Below are 24,306 nucleotides of genomic sequence, written 5' to 3' on the forward strand. Positions count from 1 at the left end.
AATAATGATTTCATTGTAGATCCAAAAATTTTCTTTCTTTTCAACTTTTTGTTCATGATCATTGCTCATGGTGAAATATGAAAATATACGGAAATGTTAGAGAATAATTAAGAAAAGTCTTTTTTACTGTAGGTACTATGACAATCCACAATCACTGTTATTTTTTTATTTACGATGAAAACATGGAAATAAACAATTTCAATTATGAGTTTTTCTTTGAAACTTGTAAACTTGTTTTGAAAATTGTCAATTGAGTTGGTATTTTATTAATATTTTGGTAAATTATATTGGAAGTAGAGTGATTTCCGATACCTAAAACAAAAGAAGAATTTAATAAATAAACAGTCGCCAAAATTTTATAAACTTAACTAAAACTTACATTGACATTAGATGGTGCACTTAATGCATAAATTACCGCATCAGCAAGATCTTCTGGATTTAAATGTGCAATATCTTTAAAAGCTTCAGGCACACCGTATCCACTGGCACTAAAAAATTCCGTTTTCACATATCCAGGACTAATATTCTACGAAAACAAACAAAAATATTTTCTATTATCTAATTTTCCAACTAGATATTGTAATTGCTTTTAAACCGTAGGATCAGAATTTATACTGATGAGCCAGCATAGTTCATTTCTGGAATTATTTTTGGCACAACGCAAAATTTTTCCAGTCCGAGTTATTAGGTAGTTCGACAACACTGAGCAAAAATGATATTAAGAGAGATGAACTTGTAAAATCACAGTTAAATTTTACATTGCTTCAAAATTGGATTTGTTTCTTTTTAATGTATATTCCATCGTAAACATTATTCCATATAACGATGTCAATACTTTCTAATGATAGATTCAATTGGAGAAAAATTTATTAGTATCGCACTAACGCTCAGGCATCAATTTTGGTTACAACATAAAAAATTGGCGATCATATATTTTAATTGTACTCGAAACATTTCAAAAAAAAAAGAAACGGGACAACATCTACGGTTAACTGCACTCACTGACTATTAAACAAAATTTCTTAACGAATACTGTATTACAATAATATTGCAATTACCGAAAATACTCACTGAAACTTTAATTTTTAATTTATGATGTTCCAATTCTAATCGGAGTGTTTCTGCTAATGCACGGACAGCAAATTTCGAACCAGAATATACATTTGACAAATGAGCCATTCCTGGATGTATACGATGTCCCGCAATACTATTAATATGAATTACGTGCCCTGGAACATTACGTTTCTTCATAGATTTAACAGCTTCTCGAGTAGCGATACATAAACCAACCACATTCGTATCAAAGACCGTTCTCCATTTTTCGGTATCACCATCCGTTAAATTTGTATCTTTCATTAAACCAGCATTATTAATTAATACGTCCACACCGTTCAAATTTTTTTCAACCCATTCAAAAGCACCAATAATATCTTTTTCATTTCGAATATCACATTTTACACCATAAAATTGTCCAGGTTCTTTTGAAACTTGCTTTTTTAAATCTCCAAGTTTTTCTACACGTCTTGCAAGACCAACAACTTTCATTCCACGTTTAACTAATGCTTTAGATATTGCTGCACCGATTCCAGCACTTGAACCAGTTACCATTGCAACTTTTCCGTTATAATTCTCCATTTATGGATATTTTTAAGAAATAATACAATATAAAGTAATACTGTTTATTTGAGCAGTTATTATATTGGTACGAACAATTGTGTTAAAAACTTACTAATAAATATGTACCTACTCGAACAACAGATAAGCTTGTTTACAACAGATACCAAATATTGTACAGAATTGTAAATGCTGTTAGATAATAAAATATTTAGAAAAAAAAATTAATATTTGCTTAATAATAATATTCATAAGTGGAGAATAATTTCTTATAATTATAATTCATGACTTTGCATTATTGTTTAGTTATGGACCGGGAAATGCGGGGGGAAATCCCTTGCGGTACGAGATGATCGCGTGGAGAGTTTAATACCAATGAAAATATCCTTTATTTCGGGTTCTATTGACATTCAATCTCACAACGCCAATCAGGGGCGAGATTTAAGCGAGATTTCACTACTTTACTATGCATGCTTTGCAATGTATGCCGAAAAGTCGACCTGCAATTATTTCACTTTTCGCTTCACAAAATCTCTCCTCAATCGTCTCAGATTTCACGGATGTTTCCCGTGTATCTTTGGGCCATGATTGAAATATGGTGTCAATACTTCTGTTTGTTATAACATGATACACTTTACCAAGATTTTTGACTTAATTTGGGAACAATCGAAAATTTAAGTTTATTCGGAATATAATTAACATAATAGACGTTGCATAGTATATATAGTATATAATATCTTATTACACCCTGAACAAAGAACATTTGTCACGTAGGAGTTGAGTAAAGTAATCAAATTCCTTTTTAGGAAGAATTTAAAATTGGCATTTGTCGAGTCGAATTGTAAAGTGCTTCAAATAATAAATGGTAGAATTTAATCACATATATTTTTACTGTAAGTTTTGAAACAAAAGTTTGTAAGTTTATTTCTTCAAATGATCATGAGGCAAACTACATTGAGCTGACTTGAAGTGCCGGACATTGAATATGCTCGGAAATTCCATTAAATTGTTCTATTAAGAAGTTTTTACGACAACAATTTAAGATATCATTTTAGTTCTAAAAATTTTCTTTCGCTACAATTATTTGTGCGTGGATGAAAAATGACGGAATGTTAGGGAATAATTAAAAAAGGAAATGCCTGTTTTTAGCTGTAAGTACTATAAAAGTTCATAATCGCTCTGATATTTATTTATTTACGATGAAAACATGGAAATCGACAATTCCATAGTTTTTCTTTTAAATGTATACACTTGTTTTGAAAATAGCAAATTGAGTTGGAATTTTACTATAATTTCGATAAATTATATTGGGTGTAAAGTGATTTCCGACACCTAAAACAAAAGAAGAATTTATTAAATAAACAGCCGACAAAATTTTATAAACTTAATTTAAACTTACATTAACATTAGATGGTGCACTTAATGCATAAATTACTGCATCAGCAAGATCTTCTGGATTTAAGTGTGCCATATCATTAAAAGCTTCAGGCACAGCGTATCCACTGGCACTAAAAAATTCCGTTTTCACATATCCAGGACTAATATTCTACGAAAACAAAAAATGATATTTAATTACAATATTTTAGTTCATCCTCCATTTAAAAATTTTCTTTCTAAACAATATTATTGCTCTTTAACCGTAGAACCATTAAATATATATTCCATGGTGAGCATTATTTCAAATAACGATTTCAATACTTTCTGATGTTAGCTTAAGTAGGAGGAAAAACATATTAGTATCGCTCAGACACCAATTCTGGTTACAATATAAAATATTGGCGATCATATTTTTGAATTGTTCTCAATACCTTTCAAAAAAAAAAAAAAAACAAAACAAAACAAAACAAAAAAACAAAAAAAACAAAAAAACAAAACAAAACAAAACAAAATCGAGCCGATCGCTTCGAGCATCTGTACTTACTGAAAGATCAAGCAGAATCTCTTTTAACGAATATTTGTATTACAATAATATTGTAAATAAGGAAAATACTTACTGAAACTTTAATTTTTAATTTATGATGTTCCAATTCTAATCGGAGTGTTTCTGCTAATGCACGGACAGCAAATTTCGAAGCAGAATATACATTTGACATATGAGCCATTCCTGGATATACACGATGCCCCGAAAGACTATTAATATGAATTACGTGCCCTGGAACATTACGTTTCTTCATAGATTTAACAGCTTCACGAGTAGCGATACATAAACCAACCACATTCGTATCAAAGACCGTTCTCCATTTTTCGGTATCACCTTCCGTTAAATTTGTATCTTTCATTAAACCAGCATTATTAATCAAAACGTCAACACCGCCCAAATTTTTTTCAACCCATTCAAAAGCACCAATAATATCTTTTTCATTTTGAATATCACATTTTACACCATAAAATTGTCCAGGTTCTTTTGAAACTTGTTTTTTTAATTCTTCAAGTTTTTCTACACGTCTTGCAAGACCAACAACTTTCATTCCACGTTTAACTAATGCTTTAGATATTGCTGCACCGATTCCGGCACTTGAGCCAGTTACCACTGCAACTTTTCCGTTATAATTTTCCATTGTTGTTATTGAGATTTTTTAGAAATAATACAATATAAAGTAATACTGTTTATTTGAGCAGTTATTATATTTATACTAACAATTTTGTTAAAAATTGACTAATAAGTATGCACTCGAACAACAGATAAGCTTGTTTACAACAGATACGTAATACTGTACACAATTATAAATGCTGTTAGATAATAAAATGTTTCGAAAAAGAAAAAAAATTAATATTTGCCTAATAATAATATTCATATATAATGATTTCTAATAATTATAATTCATTACTTTTAGTTATTGTTTAGTTATGGACCGGGAAATGCGTGGAAAAATTCTTACAGGATGTTGCATAATATATGGTACTATAATGTCCTAGGTTAAGAAAATTTGTCATGCAGGAGCTGCGTAAAATAAGCAAAAAATTAAAATTGTCACTTGCCCAGAAATTTTAAAAATGAAATGTAATAATTATCGAGATCTGAATTATCTCGTAAAGAATGCGCCATTTCGAATAATCTCATAAAAGGTCAGATAATAAATGTTAGAATTTAATCAATTTATTTGGCCAAGACTATATAATTAATAAATAATTAATTTTAAAATTATTGTGTATTTCAAGGTCAATTTTACAAATGAATGGCAAACATGCAAACTAAAGTTTAGTATACACCGAGCATGTTCTTGTGGTAAATTATAATCACAATAGTTTTCATAAATCTTTTAAACATCTGTTTGATTAAAAAAGCCGTTTTTATTGGCATTTTAGCGACCTAATGATTCTTATTTCTTTTTGATGTTATACAATATCCACTAACTCCGTGGCTATCATCTTGCATTGATTAAGCAGACAACCAATTACCCTCAGAAAGTAGGATTCGATGCTAGTACCTCTTTTTATTTTCTTCTTCTATTTATCCTTATATGTAAGACCTAATTCCTACATTCCAATACCGGGAACCGAACACGAGTCTTCGTGGTGCAAAACAATTTTACTTGTAAATCTTGCCATGGGAACAAAACGCTAGAGAAGATTCAAATTGATTTTTGAGGCCCGGATGGAAAAAAAAAAAGGTCTCTCAAATAAAAGGCTTTTTTACAAAAAGCTACCTACGGAAGGAAATTTTTGTCTGTTTCTCAGATCATATTGTTTATTTGTCTAGGGAGGGAGGTACAGTGCACAAAGAAACAACCGTAATATTTGTATCTGATTCTAAGGAAATTTCACGAAAAATGATACAAAATTATTAAGTTAACCAGAACTAATAATTTTGTGTTATTTGTTCTGAAATTTTCTTGGAAGGAGAGTTTAAATTATGCACACATCCCCCAAATTAAATTTTTTCGCTTCATTTAAATACTATAACAAAATACTCCTTATCTAGAATTTTTATGCAAAATTTCGAACATTTTAAGACATGTTTTAAATCTGTAGATATACCTTTATTTTGTACAAAAAAAATACATAAAAACGTAATTGACGTAAATATTCTTCCATTTTATACGGCTACGGGTTCAAGAATCATTTCAGTAACCTGAAACATACGATAAATTTTTTTATTTTAAATCGCTTCAAAGTAATAAGGCAATGAAAGAAATGCAATAAATTAAAAACCAAAATTAATTTTATATATTATTTGGAAGGTAAATCATGTTTAAATAAAGCTTTTCTACAGTAACCTTGAAGCCTAAAGCTAAAAAAATATATTCAGCACAAATTGAATTTTCTTAAACGAATATTTCAATATTCAAATTTCTAACTTTGGAAACGGAGGAAAACTTGCGCAGCCGATCTTTACTAAAAAATTTGCACGGGAAGAATTTTTATTTTTTTTTTTTGGAATGAAAGGAAGTACATGGTAAAACAAATATTGATGAATTTCTGCCAAATCTATTAAGGATCAGCACTTAATTGATTTGGATTAGAAATAAATTCGGATGTAACAGAAATTAATTTCTGTTACATCCGAATACGATAAATTTTGTCATTACAAAGTCCAGAAATAGTATACTAATAGTATGTTTAGATGTTATGAGTCGTTTACTATAACTATCAGTGTCTTTACTTACATCAACATTTGGTGGAGTACCTAAAACATATACTACAGCTTCTGCCAGATTTTCGGGTACTAAAAACGGAGCGTTCTTAAGAAATTCAGGTTCATCTTGCCCAGCAGCATCCAAAAATTCAGTTTTAACGTATGCTGGACATATGATCTAAAATACAATGCAATCGAACTATATTTATTAAAACGATCAAATTTCGACTTTTAAGCACTTACAGAAACTTTGATTTTTAAGTTCAGTGATTCTAATTCATATCGCAATGTCTCCGCTAATGCACGAACAGCAAACTTAGATGCTGGATAAACATTATGAATAGGCGCTAAACCAGGATGTATTTTGTATGCTGCAATACTACAAATATGAATTATATGACCGGGAACTTGACGCTTCTTCATGGATCGAACAGCTTCACGTGTTGCAACACATAAACCCATTACATTTGTATCAAAAACTTTTTTCCATGCTTCAGTGTCACCATCTGTTAAACCATTTGTGGTTGCCATTAAACCAGCATTGTTCACAAGAACATCAACGCCACAAAAATTTTTTTCAACAAATTTAAATGCATTTATAATATCATCCTCACAACGAATATCACATTTAACGGGATGGAATTCTCCAGGTTGATCTTCTACCTCTTTTTTTATTGCTTCTAATTTTTCAAGACGTCTTGCAAGACCCATTACTCGCATTCCTTTTTTTACTAATAACTTAGCTATTCCTGCTCCAATACCCGAACTAGATCCGGTAACGACAGCAACTTTACCAACCCAACGTTCCATTATATTTTCGAGTATCAATTATATTCTGATTGTATCGATTATATTTTGACTGTACAAAATATCAGTTTTTAATATTTTTTCCATTTACGAACAATTTGAAATATTTGTATATTATTATATTTGTAATTTATATTTCAATATATGTATTGGATATATTATAACATTATATATTATATATTTTTATAATAATATATTAATTATTATATATAATATTATAATTATAACCAATTTTTCCTAAAAACTGAAACACATGCCAAAAAACTGAAATGACATTTGCGTGATAATGACTTGATCAAAATTCATAATTTTTTTAAAAATTAAATGAAATTATTTAGTTTAGTATAGTCATCTGGTAGTTTTATATGGAAAGTTTTCCGGGAGTTTTGAAAATAGGTGATTTTATAGAGGTGCTTTTTTCGAATTTCCACCTTGATACCGTGTATCTTTGCCGCCTGGACATAAATTGTAGGAAATTTTTTCTAGTAATCTTGTGTATAGATTTTTTTCCTCGTAAAATTACTCGGAAAGTGGATTCGCAAAAAACTGCTATTCGACGCCATTTTTCCAGCCTGGCGGTGCAAGCGGCAAAGATACAAGGTAGCAAAGTGGAAATTCGAAAAAGCACCTCAAAATGAATAAAATCACTCATTTTCAAAACTCGCGGAAAACTTTCCATATAACCCCTTTTTTTTAACCAAATGATTAGAGTATTAAGCCCACTACTTTTTTAATTAAATATACTAACTAAATAGATGATAGCTAACCCACCCGTGAGAAATTCAGACCATGGTCATAAAATCATCTAATTAGTTAATTTCGTATGTCCGTCTATCTGTCCGTTTATTTTTAGACCGTAAGTCGATTATTCGTGATTAGCCAGCACGATAAGTTTTAAGATGGGGAATAAATTATGGAATTTTATTAAGGAGTAATGAAGATGTCGCGAGGTGACAGAAAAATCGGCTACATATAAGATTAAAAATTATTTAGATAATAACTTAACAAAGAATAGCTGATAAATTTTAAAAACAAATACCAGCTGTGTTATCAGAACAGTTTTATTAAAACAATAAGAATATCTCTTTGCCCTTATTTCCAATGACTCTCGTCATTGCGATGGATTCCGATGTCATATTCTTCGAATACCTTTTTAAACTCTTAAGAGCTTGGGCACTATTAAAGAAATTTAAAAAAAAAAAAAAAAATTGATATAAAATAAATAGTTTTTTTTATTGAGTATAGTAAATGTTACAAAAAATTAACATGCATTACATTCCTTCTAAAGTTATTTCTGAAACCTGAAAAAATAAAATTAAAAAAATTCATAAAAAATCTAAAAAATATTTTATTATTAAACTTACATTTACATTCGATGGTGTACTTAAAGCGAAAACAACAGCATCGGCAACATCTTGTCGATTTAGAGGTGGCCAATCTTTCAAATGATCAGGCAACTCATGTGTTTCGAAATATTCAGTTTTTACAAAGCCAGGACTGATATTCTACAAAAAAATAATTCATAAAATTTTCTAGATTTTTTATTTAGATTTAGTTTACTTACTGAAACTTTGATTTTTAATTGACAATGTGCTAATTCTAAACGTAAAGTTTCCGCTAATGCACGAACAGCAAACTTCGAAGCAGGATATACGTTTAATATATGTGCCCTTTTCGGATCTATTTTATGACCCATGAGACTGTTAATATGAATAATGTGTCCTGATACTTTACGCTTTTTCATTGAATTAATAGCTTCGCGTGTAGCAATACATAATCCTAACACGTTTGTGTCAAATACTGTTTTCCATATTTCAGTATCACCATCTATTAAATTTGTATCCAACAGTAATCCAGCATTATTTATTAACACATCAACACCTCCCAGGTTTTTTTCAACCCATTCGAAAGCACCTATAATATCTGTTTCCTTTCGAATATCGCATTGTACACCATAAAATTGTCCGGATTCATTTGAAACTTGTTGTTTTAAATCTTCTAGTTTTTCTACACGTCTTGCAAGTCCCACAACTTTCATTCCATGTTTTACTAATGTTTTGGATATTGTTGCTCCAATTCCAGAACTGGATCCGGTCACGACTGCAACTTTTCCCGTATAGCGTTCCATCTTACAAAACAATATGAAAAGATAGTATTTTTTTTATGCGCTGATTTTTTATAATAATTTAAAAAAACATTAGTTCATCATTATTTTAGTTTAAATTCGATAACGATAAGTACATTTAATTTCTTAACAGGTTCTTATAGATAACAATTTGTTTTAGCTTTAATACCCCCTTACTTGCTAGCATATTAAAAATTACTCTTTCTCACGTGAAAGTTTTCAGTTATTCACAGTAAATAACGATCTTCAAATTTATATATTGACTAGAGTCATACCTACCCGCTTCGCTGGGATTAAAAGTAAAGATTGATAAAGATTGCTCTCGCTTATCCTCTTTCTATAACACTCGAAATAATGGTAAGTATTGTTTTACACAGGTAAAATATATGTATGGTTTTCTATTTTTTCCAATGTATAATTGTCGTAATTATTCATTGAATATATCAGAGAAGATGGGTGTGAAATATTTTACATTGACTACTTTTACAGAAATCTGTAATTTATGGTAATGTCAAATTAAATTAATTAAATTTTTTTTTTTTTAAATTAATTTATCTTTATAAATTATATCTCATGTGTTATTCTGAAGGATGAGCTATATTGCTGTACAATTTCATTAAAAACTATTGGCCAGTTTTAGCGTGAAAGCGTAACAAACAAACATGCTTACTTTCGCATTTATAATATTTATAGATTATATTTTTAGTAAAAACTGAATGATAAATCGCTTGCTTTGATGGTATACATTTTTTAAAATATCCTGGATGGTAAATAAAAATAAAAAATACTTTTTAGGGACAAATCTTTATTGTACTAAAAAATATAAAATAATTTTTCTTATGAGTCACTAATACATTTGTGAAACTGGACGCGCTGAATTGAAAATATGAAGGATAATTTGGAGCGCCTCGAGCTTTTACTCATAAGACAAATTATTTTCCATTTTAAGTGCAGTAAAAGCTTGTCCCTAAAAAAGCATTTTTTCTTTTAAATTTTAATTTAACACAACAAAAAGACCTTTGATTCCCTTTTTCTCCACCTTAAGTGTTTCAATTGCCTTGAAGGTTAAGGTTAAGGTTAATCCTAAATAGTTTTGAGTTTGTGAGTTGTGAGCTATGCGCCAGTCAAAATTTCAATGATATGAGAGGGACCAAAAAATTATTATTTCGCTTTGGTGTGACTAGCCAATTACGATATTATGTCATGAAAAGGAATTATCTTACTAGATAATAATACCACCTCACTAGGTTTACCTGAGATGCCCTTGTAAGAATAATTAGTGAAACAAATTTTTATCCACGTTCTCTTTCTTTCATTTGACGGATGTACAATTTCTGTCAAATTGATTAGTAAGATAAGTCGGCAACAATTTGGAAGTCTATAGTTTGCATATGTGGTTTATATTGAAAATTTAATACTTATTTCTCACAAATTTAAGTTATTATGTTAATATACATTTAAAAAATATTATTTATGCAATTTTAGCTCCATATGTTTAGATTTTTTAGCTATTATTTCTGCTTAGCTATGTGTCAAGAATATCTACTCAGCCGTTTGAAGATTCAGATGTCTTTTCTAGTTGTCTCGTGATTTAAAAAGCGAAACACAGTAATTTTTTAATACGTTTATTATTAGTACAAAGATTTATAAGAGAAATTGATGCATTTAACAATTTAAAAACAACATGCAATATTCTTAAAAAGGATGCAATGTAATTTCGGAGACCTGAAAACGGGAAATTTGTATCAACAAAATATATTTAATCAATATTGTATTTTATACTTACATCGACATTTGGTGGAGTGCTTAAAACATATACTACAGCGTCTGCTAAATTTTCTGGAATTAAGTATGGGCCATTTTTAAGATATTCTGGTAATTCTGTTTGCCCACCAGCAACCTGAAATTCTGTTTTCACATATCCAGGACTTATATTCTAAAAAGAAAAAAAAATTATTTTCCAATTATAAATTTAATTGATGACATAAATGACAAAATATTTACCGAAACTTTAATTTTTAACTTATTATGCGCTAATTCAAGACGAAGTGTTTCAGCTAATGCACGAACAGCAAACTTAGATGCTGAATAAACATTACGAATAGGTGCCAATTCTGGACTTACTCGATGTCCAGCAATACTATTAATATGAATTATATGTCCTGTAACTTGGCGTTTTTTCATAGATTTAACTGCTTCGCGTGTCGCAATACATAAACCTAACACATTTGTGTCAAATACAGTTCTCCATTTTTCTGCATCCCCTTCCGTTAAATTTGTCATTTGATGCACGCCAGCATTATTTACTAACACATCAACTCCACCCAAATTTGTTTCAACCCATTTAAATGCATTTACAATGTCTTCCTCACTTCGAATATCACATTTAACTGCAAAGAATTGTCCGGATTCTTTTGATAATTGTTTTTTTAGCTCTTCTAATCTTTCAATTCGTCTTGCAAGTCCTGCTACTTTCATTCCCTTTTTTACTAACTCTTTAGATATTGCGGCACCAATTCCAGAACTTGAACCAGTTACGACTGCAACTTTTCCAATATAACGCTCCATTTTAGAACACAATTTTACTAAACAGCAGTTTAAAGTATTGAATTTAAAGTATTTATATAATTTTTTTAGTTTATAATCTTATTCGATTGTGTCGAATAAGATTATTGACACAATATAATCTTATTGTTTAGTCATTTTTTTTAAATTGTTACTAACTGAAAAAGTGTGTTTGCATTCAGATAATGAATTTATTTCTTATTTAATGTAGTTCTCAACTTGAAAATAATAAATATAAATAATTATTTATGTTTATGTACAATAACAAATCTTTAGGCTGGTCTCTCTAAAAACGCTATAAATGTATAATTTTTATGAACCATTCAAAATTGTTGTATTGAATAGTTTGATTATTATTAATAATCTATTTTTAAAGTAAAAAATATACGACGTCATTTAAATAAATTAGACCCTGAAGTGACCTTCATGGTCAAGATTCTGGTCAAATCCAAGGCCACTATTAGAGCGAAATTCTACAACATGTATCTTAGTCATTTTTCTATCAGTCATTATTCTCTAAAATTCAGAGAGGGGGTGGTGGTAGTTGGGAACTTTTTAAACGTCCTATTAAATAAATATACTTATATTGTCAAAATACACGTCTCACCCATTTAACTACAATGTGTTCTTCCTATTTAAGTGGCAACATCTTTTTAGACAAAATTTCCATGGGTGAAATCTTAATGAATAACCCTGTAGTTTTTCGAATAACCCTGTATTACTCCATATATGCTTAATATAAAATCGTAGAAATGATAAATTGATAAAAAGAAAGTTTTAAATATGTTATATTCCGATTATTATTGCTCACTCTATAGATTAAAATTGTTAACCTCGAATTATTATAAAAATAATGTGATATAATAGTTATAAATTGTAAAATAAATAAAACATTGATAAGATAAACGGGAAAGTAAATAAATAAGTAATAATTATAACATAAATATATATGAAATATATCAAGGTATGCTAAGTTTAGTACAAATTTTGTAACGCTTAAACAAACAAACCTTACTTTTTACTAAAAATTTCTGATAACTTTGTATAATTCACTCAGATGGCGAGACTATAGTTCGCAATATACCTTAATGAATACGATAAATATTAAATATTTTTGGAGGGGTATACATTACAATAAATGATGATTCACTAAAGTATATATTGAAATGCTTTAATATCCAGTTAAAAATCGACAGATTTTTGTTTAAACTTTTAAACTTGAGTTTTTGCAAATATATGACGAAATTTCCAAAATTTTCTCATATTGAATTTAATGTTATTTCGGATACCTGTAAATAAAAATTGCAATAAATAATTGGATGTTAAAAATTTTCGTAAAATAATGCGTCTTACATCAACATTTGGCGGCGTGCTTAAAACGTAAACAACAGCTTCTGCAATATTTTCGGGTATTAAATATGATGCGTTTTTAACAAATTCTGGTATTTCTGTCGCTCCTCCAGCAATCAAAAATTCAGTATGCTCAACATAGCCAGGACTGATATTCTAAAGCAAACAAAAATTTTCAAAATAAAAAAATTGAGATTAAAAAAAATTGCACTTCTTAAACTTACACAAACTTTAATTTTTAATTTACTATGTGCTAATTCGAATCGAAGTGTTTCCGCCAATGCACGAACTGCAAATTTTGACGCAAAATAAACATTAAATGTAGACGCCACCTGGGGAACTACTCGATGTCCAGCGAGACTATTAATATGAATGATATGCCCAGAAACTGCACGTTTCTTCATAGATTTCACGGCTTCACGAGTTGCAATACATAAACCTAACACATTTGTGTCTAAAACTGTTTTCCATTTTTCGATATCCCCGTCGGATAAAGTTGTTATTTGCATTAAACCAGCATTATTTACCAAAACATCAACACCACCTAAATTTTTTTCAACCCATTCGAAAGCATTTAAAATTTCTTTCTCATTTCGAATATCACATTGTAGGCTATAAAATTGTCCAGATTCATTCGAAAGTTGTTTTTTTAAATCTTCTAATCTTTCTAAACGTCTTGCAAGGCCCACAACTTTCATTCCTCGCTTTACCAATTCTTTGGATATTGTAGCACCAATTCCAGCACTAGATCCAGTTATTACTGCAACTTTTCCTACATAATTTTCCATTGTTAAATTATTGTTTTTAAATATTGATTAACAATATAGATTATGGTCCAAAATTGTTAAAATTTAAATTGATTTTGAAGAAGTTTTGGTTGTTAAAATTATAATTTAAATTGTTTAAAAAAAATATGGTTCCTTAAATTTTCACCATCTATTTGAAATTTAATTTTAAAATTTTAATGAAATGACTATCTAATCTAATTTTTAACTTATATACACTATTTTATGTTTACTATTATTATTATTAATATATATTTACTATTTTTATTTTACGCATATTTACTCTTCATTAGATAGCTCGTTAATTTTAAATCTACAATTTTTATTTTAATATTTATTGAGTGAACTATTAGAGTAAGAGCCAGCGCCTGCCAGACATACTTTAAAGTATAAAAGCTGAAATTTTTTTGCGTATCCTCACTTTTGTAGGGAACAATGTTTGGGGGTTACAAACCTTGACTAACGGTGCCTTCGGTAGGTATCAGGTAATCTAAGGGCGCAGTACCTGAGCTCTCTCACATTAAATTATAAAAGGTGAAGTTTACACAGAGTGTTCAAATGACCAAGTCAATATTGACACGGCCAGACCAAGATCAATATTACACGGTAGAAGGTCAAATGCACAAAATACACAATCTACATTTTCTTCCATGATTATGAACTTATTTCACTGCAATTTTTCTACTAAAATTTTCTTTCGAAACACTTTTTCGTATCAAATTCACTTAACTAAATAGTTTTCTGTTGCTCTCTCATGCATAGTTCTAGCTAGCCTTTATTCACTCTAAAAGGGCGTTCAACCTTTCGAATATGTCTGGTTATTTAAAAATTATTGTATTTTTTTTAATTATAAAATTTAAACTGCGCGAATTCTCTCTTAAATGCATTCATGTACCTAAGCAATGCTCTCTCAATGCATTTGACCTTCTACCGCGTCTGGGGGAGTGTTAGATCCTTCGGATAGGTCTGGTCATTTCAATATTGACTTAGAATGGTCATTTGAACACTCTGTGTAAATTTTTGTTGTATATAATAATAAAATATTAACTACAATTCATTGTATAATTTCGAGTTATCTCGAAAAAATTTAAAATCCTTTAAATTTAAGAAAATAATAGTAAATTGAATAATCTACTTATTATAATAATATCTATGTTAAATAGAAACATAAATACGGTATGCCCTTGAATAGAATTATTTATACAAAGGATCAATTCAATTCCTTTATGAAGGAAAAAGGATTAATAGCTTGCTTGTGTGTATATATGGTAATCTAAAATAAGTGTACTTCAGATTTAACCACACTAGATTTATAAATGCTTAGATTTTAGACACTACATAATAATATTCTTCATGCTTATTGCTTTTAATTCCTCTTCTGATTTATTCTTCTTTTAGAATTATAAATTCTATTATGATTATAAATACGAAATATGTAATTATTTTATGGTAAAATAATAACTATGGTTGTGAACCTGGCACCCACTTTCAACAAAAAATAGTTACCCTAGTCGTAAATCTTTTATAAAAATCAATACCATGCGCACAAAATTATTTTACTATACATGTAGAAGAGTGTGGGAGCTCGCGTAATATTTCAATTACCCCCCACTACATCCTAGGTCCGGACAATTATACGATCATAATTTTGGTATAGGTGTTCATAAAATAAAACTAATTAGAACGTTTCGTCAGTCCGTCTGACGGAATGGATGGTAATTCAAAAACAGAAAGAGATATCAAGCTTAAATTTTTAAAGCGCATTTAGGACGTAAAAAGTGAGTTTGAGTTTGTAAATGAGCAACAAAGGTTAATTTGGACTGGGGTCTTTAAGATCCACCTTGTTAATCGTCAGAAATAGAACAAAATAGTTTAATAGTTTGCATATAAAAAATATTTCTTAAAAAACAAAAAAATAAATAAACAAATTTTGTTTGAAACATTTTTACGTAAATATAATTGTTTTCCCGCGAGGAAGCCAAAATTAGGGCAACAATTTGGAGTTAATTTTCTCCAAAACTTTATAAAAATGAAAGGGTTGAAAATTTTTAGATAGCTTAGCTTGTGGGTCTCAGATTTTTGAAAAAACCAAAGTATAAAAGTTTTATAGTAATTTCAAAGTATAGTAATTTTAAACATATGAAGATAGAAGAAAATATTTAGCTCGCAACTGTCAGACATGCAATAGAAATTCATGGTTGGAATATTTCTTTTACAAATAAATCGATAATTTAGAAAAGTTAAACATAAGACGTTATTAACCTCATTATAGTATGCACCTTCCTATAATTTATTTACTTCAAATACCAACGTTTTGTATACAACCTCCGTTTGCTTATATAATATACAGGCTTAAATGCTTTTATATATAGAGTGATAAAATAACATTTTAATTATAAAAAAAAGAACGGTATGAGATATCTTATACGATTTGGATTTGATTTTAGACTTTGAATCATGAAATATTTATTTAAAAATAATTCCATGTAGACGATCACCTGTTAGAGGTATAAACAAGTCAATTTTTTTTGAAAAATATATTCTCTTTACACTTCCACACCACAAACCACTATAAACGGTTAAATTTTTCGGACATGAGAAATATATTTAGCATTAGAGCCAGTGCAGCGCTTGATGGAGTTGAGTGTGCAAAATCCGAGGACCACATTTTATCAATTGATTCTTGTTCAGAAAAGCTAATATATTAATATTTTGAATGTTGTCGGAAACTCCATTGGTCCAATTTTTGAATATCATTCTTTCTCCACAGAAATATCAATTTTTTGAACCAAATAAAGCCATCTGAGGTTTTTGGGTAGATTTTCAATTCTACGTCAAAAAAACACCTTGTGATTTTTTCCTAAAGTTATTAACAGTTTAATCATTGGAAAAACTTCAAAAAGGTTATATTCAAAGCTCAAAACTAATGCAAATAACTGAAATTTTTGAGCTTTTCAAAATCTTTAAATCATTTTTGAACATATTTTATAAAGTTCTGTAGAGTAATTACAGATTGTTTGATTTTACAGCCTCAATTTTTAATTGTTAAAAATTATTTAATTGTTCTACCTCTCTACAATAAACACACATGTGCATGAATAACGTTCACATCCGCAAAAATTAACAGTTTTATGTGTGTTTCTGGTATAGAAATACAATTAGATCGTAATTCGTAGTTGTTTTTAATGAAAAATTCCATTTCTATACTGAAATGTTAAATTTGACAAGTTAGATGCATTCGTTGTGCATATGGATGTAATAAATATAGTTCAACCATTTTATTATAAAACAATATACATTACCATATTTGGTTACTATGGTAACGAAAAGAAAACATTACAAAAACATTACACGCTACGTATATCATTTTCTCATTTTACACCTTTTAGAATTTTAAATAGAATAACTCTCAAGTATAATGGCATGCCCACAAAATGGTCTTGTAGCGCACAATTAACATTTTCTTGAAGTGAAAACTTCTTCTGGCACGGATAGCACTTTTTGGATAAACAAAAATCATGAAACTCGCGTTATTATGTGTTTGAAATTGAACTCTTCCTTAACGGATGAATCGATTTTAATGAAATTAAGTGTGTGTGTGTGTTTAAGTGGAAGCGAAGATGGTTTAGATTCACAATTCGATCATTTACAAAATGTTTTTGTGGGTTCCGCACCAAAAGATTAAAACCCATGAAATAAAGGGTGGAAACGCATATAAGTATGCGTCGGTGTTTGAAACACCCATGAATGTCGGTGTTTGATTAAAAAATAAACAACTTTTGTTTAAAACATTTTTTCTAAACATTACTCCAACTACTGGCCTTGTGAAAATTCACGAAAAAAGAAACATCTTCTTGAAAATACTTTCAAATACTTTCGAAAACCAAATAAATGACGGCCGAAAGGCTGCCATGTGTTAGTTTTTTAAATTCTTCTAATTTACACACAAAAAATTCAAACACTGACATTCAACACTTTATATGCAGGGTATTTCCACAATTAACTTTGTCAATTGTTTGTTTTCAATTGGTTTATATTAATTTTGCACCAATTCCATTTGTAATTAGATGCATTTTATCGATGACTTGTATTCGATATCTATAAATTTTCTTTATATTAGTAGTAAATTTTCTTTTTATAATAGAAAAACTACATATAATTTACAATTAGAGAATTTTTATAACGTAACTTACGTAAAAAAAAAAAAAAAAACTTATGTAACATAATAAAACTAATACTATTATAGCCACAAGCGTTTTTTAATGTACATAAAAGGGAAAAGACTTCGACATTCGACATTCGTGTCTATTTGTCTTATCTATATTTTATTAACCATCTGATCGAAAGTTGTCTTCAATCTTAAAATCGTAATGTGGTATTCTCCCACTTGAAGGTCCGATCCCATCAAATTTGCATTCTAATTGGAACCGAGGAAAGTAGGCGGGGAAGATATAATATAATTTTGATTTTACAACAAAACAGGAAATTAAGGACAAAAAATAATTCTGATAAAATTCTATTCGTTTAACTAATATCGATTTTTTTTACACAATCACGGCACTTTTTTAGAATGAAAAGAGGCAGGTCCGTAACCAGACCTAACTGGTGGGGCAGGATAACAAGATAAATTTTTTTAAATATCGTGCAGATCTATTGACACTTCTTTAATATCAACATAAGCACCTACATTTACGACTTTTTAAACAATCTTTCTATATATATACATAAACCCATATTTTTACAGGTAATCAAATCACGCGTGAACAGGTGGAACAATTTCGCTAGTTATTTTTTGTTGTGTTAATTATTGTTAGGAAAAGATTTTCATGAAAGAAACAAGTTAAAACAAACAATTGACTGAGTTAATTTTTGTGATCCTTTACGAACTTGACCTCGCTTTTTACGTCCTTAGCACGTTATAAAATTTCAGCTTGATATTACTTTTTTGAGTAATCGTGATGACAGACGGATAGACAGACGACAGACAGACAGACAACTGGAAATGGACTAATTAGGTTATTTTATGAACATCTATATAAAAATTTTGTTCATAGCATCAAAATTTTTAAGCGTTACAAACTTGGGACTAAACTTAAGTATAACTTGGTATATTTCATATAAATGATATAAAAATTATGGAAGTTGAGCAGAACATTAGAAAATTTAAGAAAAAATATTAAATGCAATAAATGATAGAAACGCATTTAAATAATGTCTTACGTTACATCTGTTTATATACTATACTAGCTGTTACCCGCCCGCTTTGCTGGGCAACATCCCCACTTGCACCCCTCCCTCCACATTTCCTTGCGTTGGATAACAGTTTTGTAATGTACACGTCATGCTCTTTTATTTGATACCCCACTTAGGTATATTTGTAAATAATCGATATTTCCTTCCCACTTTCTCGCTACACCTTTCTACCCTCCGAAGGTTAAAAAAATTTTTAAATGTAATTTAAAACATTCTGACCAAGTTTTGAACTATTAAAAGCCATAATTGAAAAATATGAATTTTTTATTCATGAACACCCCCGCAACCCCCCCCCCCCTTGTGGGTGGAATTTCGTAAAATCCGTTCTTAGCTGACCTCTACTTGGCAAAAGGAATATTCCTGCCAAATTTCAAGTCTCTAGGTCTTATAGTTCCAGAGATATCGTGATGAGTGACTATCTATCTATCTATCTATCTATATCTATAGAAAGTCTCCTATATATTTATAGATATATTTATTTGCGCTCCCACCATATCTAACTAATATTTATCTTTTAGAGTTATTTTAAATCTAGCACGTTTTGTCAGCTTAGTTTGTTCTTACTGTCAAACTTTTCCTAGAGTTTGAATTAAGATTTAGTTGTATTTAACAGTCATTGTGAACAGCCTAAACAGACAAAGTGTGCAAGGTATAAAATTTAGATTTATTTAATATAATCAATTAGATTAAATGAGTTTATATACTTAGTTTATTCTTATTGAGGTGACCACCAGTGGGTAGATTACCATTCAAGTCAACCTTTTATTGACTAGATATATTTATAGTTCTGTTAAGAACTAATAATAGCAAATAGGAATTTAAAAAAAAAATTTAGAGCTATTCCAGTTAATATTTAACAAAATAGATACAATTCTCTTAAGTTATTTCTCATACTTTATAGATTTCATTTACAAATTATACCAACGGATACTACAATTTACATAATCAGAAAGATATTACGTTGTCGATAAAGATCATACCCAATACATTTCGTTTTATATGGTTCATGTAAGAATATAGACAAGTATAGTTCAGTCACCCGTAAACTTTGCACGTATATCAAACCAACAAGCATTTTACGGTATGTACGGTGTTGAAAGAAAATGAATTTAATAGAAAATACTCGAATAAAAACAAATGTATTGGTGTAATTTACGTTGTCATGGTTCACGGTACTCGTACCAATAGAATAATTTTTAATTTAATTATGGGAAAACGAGAAAATGATGAAACTTCACGATAGCAAACGCATTTATTGAAGTTCATATATAGGATGTGCGAAAAGTTCGAGATCCCGCACCCCTTAGAAAATAAGGACAAAAAAAAGACTATGACAACAGTTGTAGGATTCCGCTCGTACAGTCTTATGGCAGCCTTGGATTTTTTATAAATATATATCTTAATTTTTGATAATCTTTATTTTTGTCAATAACGAGACGAAAATCCGCATTTTATTTTTTTTTGCTTATATCTCGAAAACAGAGAGGTTATTCCATAATATCAAGTTCATTAGTTTTCAGTGAGGTGAGTTCCACCTTAAAGGGGTACATGAAAAAACGCAAGTTCGCATGAATAATCCACTGGCTCCTATAAAAATCTGCTGACGAGAAGTCTTTTGAAGCTACTTATCAATTTTTATTTCTCTATTTTTTTATATTAAATGGAGAAAATGGACACCAAATTGTGCGCTAATTTGCTCCCTCAGGAAAAAACAATGATGATTACGAAAAATTGTTTCAAACAAAATATATTAATTTTTATAAAGAATATTTTTTACATTTAAATTTTTGTTCTATCTCTCTCTTGGTTTAACATAATCAAAATTCAAAAACTGAAAATTATGAAAATTTTCTAACCATTATAGCTCTAAAACTATTAGAATATGTAAAACGGAGTTTTACATTCCCCTTAGGAGTTCAAATAACATACCAAAAAACAGTTTTACATCGCGTTGTGGTATTTTTATGTGGAATTTCACTGGTGTAATTAAACATTAATCCAAACTGATTTCCTTCATGTGACAGTATCTAAAAAATTAAAAAAAGATGCGTTTTTTTTTTTTTTAAATAAGAAATCAATTATTTTTTTTCAAACCAAGTTTTATATTACAGTATTTTACTTCTGGAAATGATTTTTGATACAAAATTTTACAATGTAAGCTGAAAACTTTTAACAACATTTCATATCCATATTTCTGATGATGATGTTCAATCATTTATGTAATATAATAAATAATTGAACATTGACCTGTTATCAAGAAAATGCTGTGAATGCATTATAAAGTTTAATAGATGTTCAATTTACTGCAAAAGTTTATATAATTTTATTACGATTTGTGAATCATTAATCGTTTGATATGGTTTTAAAAACTTTTTTTTTAATAAAAAATTTATATCTAGTTTGATGTAAATTGTTACATTTATATATATCAGTTTTTCTCAGGCACAGTAAGTGCTCTATTTCCTTACTATTATCCGTGAACAAGAAGCTTTCTTCCCATTGGGACGGCAAATATATTTATCATATTCCAATTATTGTTAAACTAAATTTGTAGCATTCTTAGAGCGAAAATTTATTTGTTATTGTACGGAAAATCGTGCAAACAAATTACTTTCTCCTAGGAAAGTAAATTTGTGCCTCCATTTTAAAGAAAACCGCTTTGGGCTATATCTCCATAACCGTGCACTTTAGATCAAAAATGGGAATAATTTTTATTGTAGATAACTAAATTTCCTGTCTTTGTAAGGTATATTTTTTGTTTCACTAGCCGTTTATACCCTATACGACTATGACGATTTACTTATTGATTATTTGACCGATATCTCTTCTAATATTTGTTTTAAAAGTAACATGTTAATAACTTAACTTTTAAATCTACATATTTTCTAAAACATTTGCTTTAAGCTTTTCTTTCTAAAATTATCATTGTTGAAGATATCACGCAATCAATCAATGAACTTTTTCAAAAAAACTTAAAATTTAAAAAGTCTATTTCCATAATTTCTACTCTCAGGTCACTTTTTAAACCTCAATTTTTATCAAACTTAACTTTACCCAACCTCCAAAATAGATTCAACAGCCAATGCGTTAGCTCCTATCCAAAAAAATTTTATTTATTGTGTACTTGCACTCATTTTGCATTTATTTAAAAATAAATAAAATAAATTATTCGAAAATTTTAAATTACAGCAGTTAATAATTTAATAAAATATAAATTCAATTTGATAATAATAACCCTTAAGTATTATTAATAGAATAATAATTTATTTGATTTCATTTTTGAAAATTAATAATTCAATATTTAATACCTAATCGATATTTCAATAAGTAATAATCGCTTTATTCATACTAAATGCAAATCGAATTTAAATAAACATATCGAAAATGCAATGACCTGAAATGAAAAGATATTTAATTATGAAATTATTATACTAATTTAAAATATTAATTATTTTATTATTTCCATTAGAATACTTCCAGCTATTAACTCATATAAAAATTAGAGTTTGTATACCAGATGTATCAGAATAAACGGTCAATATTCACGGTGCAAAATATCGTACTAGCAAAAACAAACATTTTGCTACAGGTACTAAACCTAGACCTAAAATTGTTTAATATTTGTACCGAATCAGTTCATTTTTTGAATAATGTTACGAAAAAAATCTCTTTGTGTTTTTATTAGAAGCATTTTCGTAGTTATTTATAATATAGTAGTTATTTCGTAGTTATGAATGAGAAAACAAAGAACTATTCAGCGAAGCTGGTGGGTAACAGTTGGCTTTATTGTAAAATATTTGTGAAATATTGGTGAACAGATTCTTATAATTTAGAAAGTAGAATTAAATTTGTCTTTATATAGCATTAAATATAAAATAATTGTAGCCCCAGTATGTGGTCGCATCTTATAGTATGACAATAATAATTATAAATATTATTTTCAAGAAATCAAAGTAACCAATTTTATATTATCAAACGAATATGAGGATATTAATATTTGTCTTCGTTTGAATAGGTACCATACTTATTAATTAATGAAGAATAATATATATATTTGAGACAAAAGATTGAGATATAATGCTAAGAAATCAATGCTCATGAATATAGTACAAGTCGAATGAAATGTATCATACAATCCATTATAAATTAAAATAGCGTCAAATGTTTGTCCGCGCGATCATTTCAAAATGGCTGTACCTATTTGACTAATTCTTTTTATTTTACATTTGTAATTATCACGACAAGGTTTGTATTAAAGAAAATATTTGAAAACTTAACAGAACAGCTGAGAAATTGAAATAAGCCCGCTACTAAAGTTGAGAAACATTTGCCCAAGTCAGTACTACCATTGAAGACCGCTGTTGACTTTTTACTATTTTATTTTTTGTTTTAGTAAATACTAAATTTGCTTAAAATTTTGTAAACGGTCGAACAGCTCGAAGGTAATCTAATAGATGCATATCGTGTTTGTGTATAACGGGCGTGCTAAGCGGGGGCAAATATAGTATAGCCAATAATGAATTGGCCTTGCATGATAGTGCAGCAAGGTCCTCGTCTGCAGGTCCAAGCTCGACCGCAGAGCATATAATTAAGCAAGGGATGGACTGGTTTGTGTTTAGCGGACGGTTTAAGTGGGATTAGGCATAATATAGCTATTAATGAATTAGAAGCAACAGGTTAGTTAAGAATCATTTAAATTGTAGGTGGAACGAAATTCACCGGATCATCTAGAATATCATAAAAATATATCATAGACATCAAAAATATTGAAATACTTCTTTCAAAAATCGAATGAAAAAAAAAAAAAATAAATGATTGGCATTTAACTTAATTTAAATCCATTTTATGGTTAATAAAATTGTAATACGTTAAGAAAGGTTTTGTTTTAACCAATGGAATACTAACCAATGGACATTGTAGCTGTCTTTCACTGCTTTTTTGAATTTTATAATATTCAGCAAGTAAGTAATCCTTATTTTATAGAATTAATATTAGAAATTATTATAAAATGTAGTTTTATACGGTTTCTTCTTATTATAGCAGCACTTTAGCGGATACAATTAATTATCAGTTATAAATTAAATTATTCTTTAAACACAAAATCATAAAATATTTTTAGATGAAAAAATTGTTCTCTCAAAGAAAAATAGTAGGCAGGTTGGTATTTAACAAGAAGCATAGATAAATGAAAAAATGAAGGGGTTGATCGATCAAACTCAAAGCAATTTTTA

The 24,306-nt window shown here is 28.9% G+C and overlaps 6 protein-coding genes across 6 annotated transcripts; all 6 read right to left on the bottom strand.

The window, feature by feature from the left end:
- Positions 1 to 254: 254 nt before the first annotated feature.
- On the bottom strand, positions 255 to 1,747 carry LOC123295702 (farnesol dehydrogenase-like). Its single transcript, XM_044877127.1, has 3 exons — positions 1,072 to 1,747; positions 380 to 526; positions 255 to 312 (listed from the first exon to the last, which is right to left on the bottom strand). The coding sequence occupies exons 1-3, from the start codon at positions 1,633 to 1,635 to the stop codon at positions 283 to 285; spliced, it is 741 nt and encodes a 246-aa protein (XP_044733062.1). The 5' UTR covers positions 1,636 to 1,747; the 3' UTR covers positions 255 to 282.
- Positions 1,748 to 2,788: 1,041 nt separating this feature from the next.
- LOC123294820 (farnesol dehydrogenase-like) lies at positions 2,789 to 4,294 on the bottom strand. The gene is made up of 3 exons (XM_044875984.1): positions 3,609 to 4,294; positions 3,014 to 3,160; positions 2,789 to 2,946 (listed from the first exon to the last, which is right to left on the bottom strand). Exons 1-3 carry the CDS (start codon positions 4,170 to 4,172, stop codon positions 2,917 to 2,919), a joined length of 741 nt encoding a protein of 246 aa, XP_044731919.1. The 5' UTR covers positions 4,173 to 4,294; the 3' UTR covers positions 2,789 to 2,916.
- A 1,332-nt stretch (positions 4,295 to 5,626) lies between these two features.
- LOC123294818 (farnesol dehydrogenase-like) lies at positions 5,627 to 7,081 on the bottom strand. The gene is made up of 3 exons (XM_044875982.1): positions 6,434 to 7,081; positions 6,222 to 6,368; positions 5,627 to 5,686 (listed from the first exon to the last, which is right to left on the bottom strand). The coding sequence occupies exons 1-3, from the start codon at positions 6,998 to 7,000 to the stop codon at positions 5,651 to 5,653; spliced, it is 750 nt and encodes a 249-aa protein (XP_044731917.1). The 5' UTR covers positions 7,001 to 7,081; the 3' UTR covers positions 5,627 to 5,650.
- A 1,136-nt stretch (positions 7,082 to 8,217) lies between these two features.
- Positions 8,218 to 9,160, bottom strand: LOC123294821 (farnesol dehydrogenase-like). Its single transcript, XM_044875985.1, has 3 exons — positions 8,562 to 9,160; positions 8,362 to 8,502; positions 8,218 to 8,298 (listed from the first exon to the last, which is right to left on the bottom strand). Exons 1-3 carry the CDS (start codon positions 9,123 to 9,125, stop codon positions 8,269 to 8,271), a joined length of 735 nt encoding a protein of 244 aa, XP_044731920.1. The 5' UTR covers positions 9,126 to 9,160; the 3' UTR covers positions 8,218 to 8,268.
- A 1,571-nt stretch (positions 9,161 to 10,731) lies between these two features.
- On the bottom strand, positions 10,732 to 11,772 carry LOC123294819 (farnesol dehydrogenase-like). Its single transcript, XM_044875983.1, has 3 exons — positions 11,127 to 11,772; positions 10,909 to 11,058; positions 10,732 to 10,847 (listed from the first exon to the last, which is right to left on the bottom strand). The coding sequence occupies exons 1-3, from the start codon at positions 11,688 to 11,690 to the stop codon at positions 10,818 to 10,820; spliced, it is 744 nt and encodes a 247-aa protein (XP_044731918.1). The 5' UTR covers positions 11,691 to 11,772; the 3' UTR covers positions 10,732 to 10,817.
- A 129-nt stretch (positions 11,773 to 11,901) lies between these two features.
- Positions 11,902 to 13,856, bottom strand: LOC123296307 (farnesol dehydrogenase-like). The gene is made up of 4 exons (XM_044877768.1): positions 13,262 to 13,856; positions 13,041 to 13,193; positions 12,969 to 12,976; positions 11,902 to 11,905 (listed from the first exon to the last, which is right to left on the bottom strand). Exons 1-4 carry the CDS (start codon positions 13,823 to 13,825, stop codon positions 11,902 to 11,904), a joined length of 729 nt encoding a protein of 242 aa, XP_044733703.1. The 5' UTR covers positions 13,826 to 13,856.
- Positions 13,857 to 24,306: the final 10,450 nt, after the last annotated feature.

The sequence above is a fragment of the Chrysoperla carnea genome, chromosome 3 (assembly GCF_905475395.1).
Source record: "Chrysoperla carnea chromosome 3, inChrCarn1.1, whole genome shotgun sequence".
Taxonomy (NCBI): Eukaryota; Metazoa; Arthropoda; class Insecta; order Neuroptera; family Chrysopidae; genus Chrysoperla; species Chrysoperla carnea.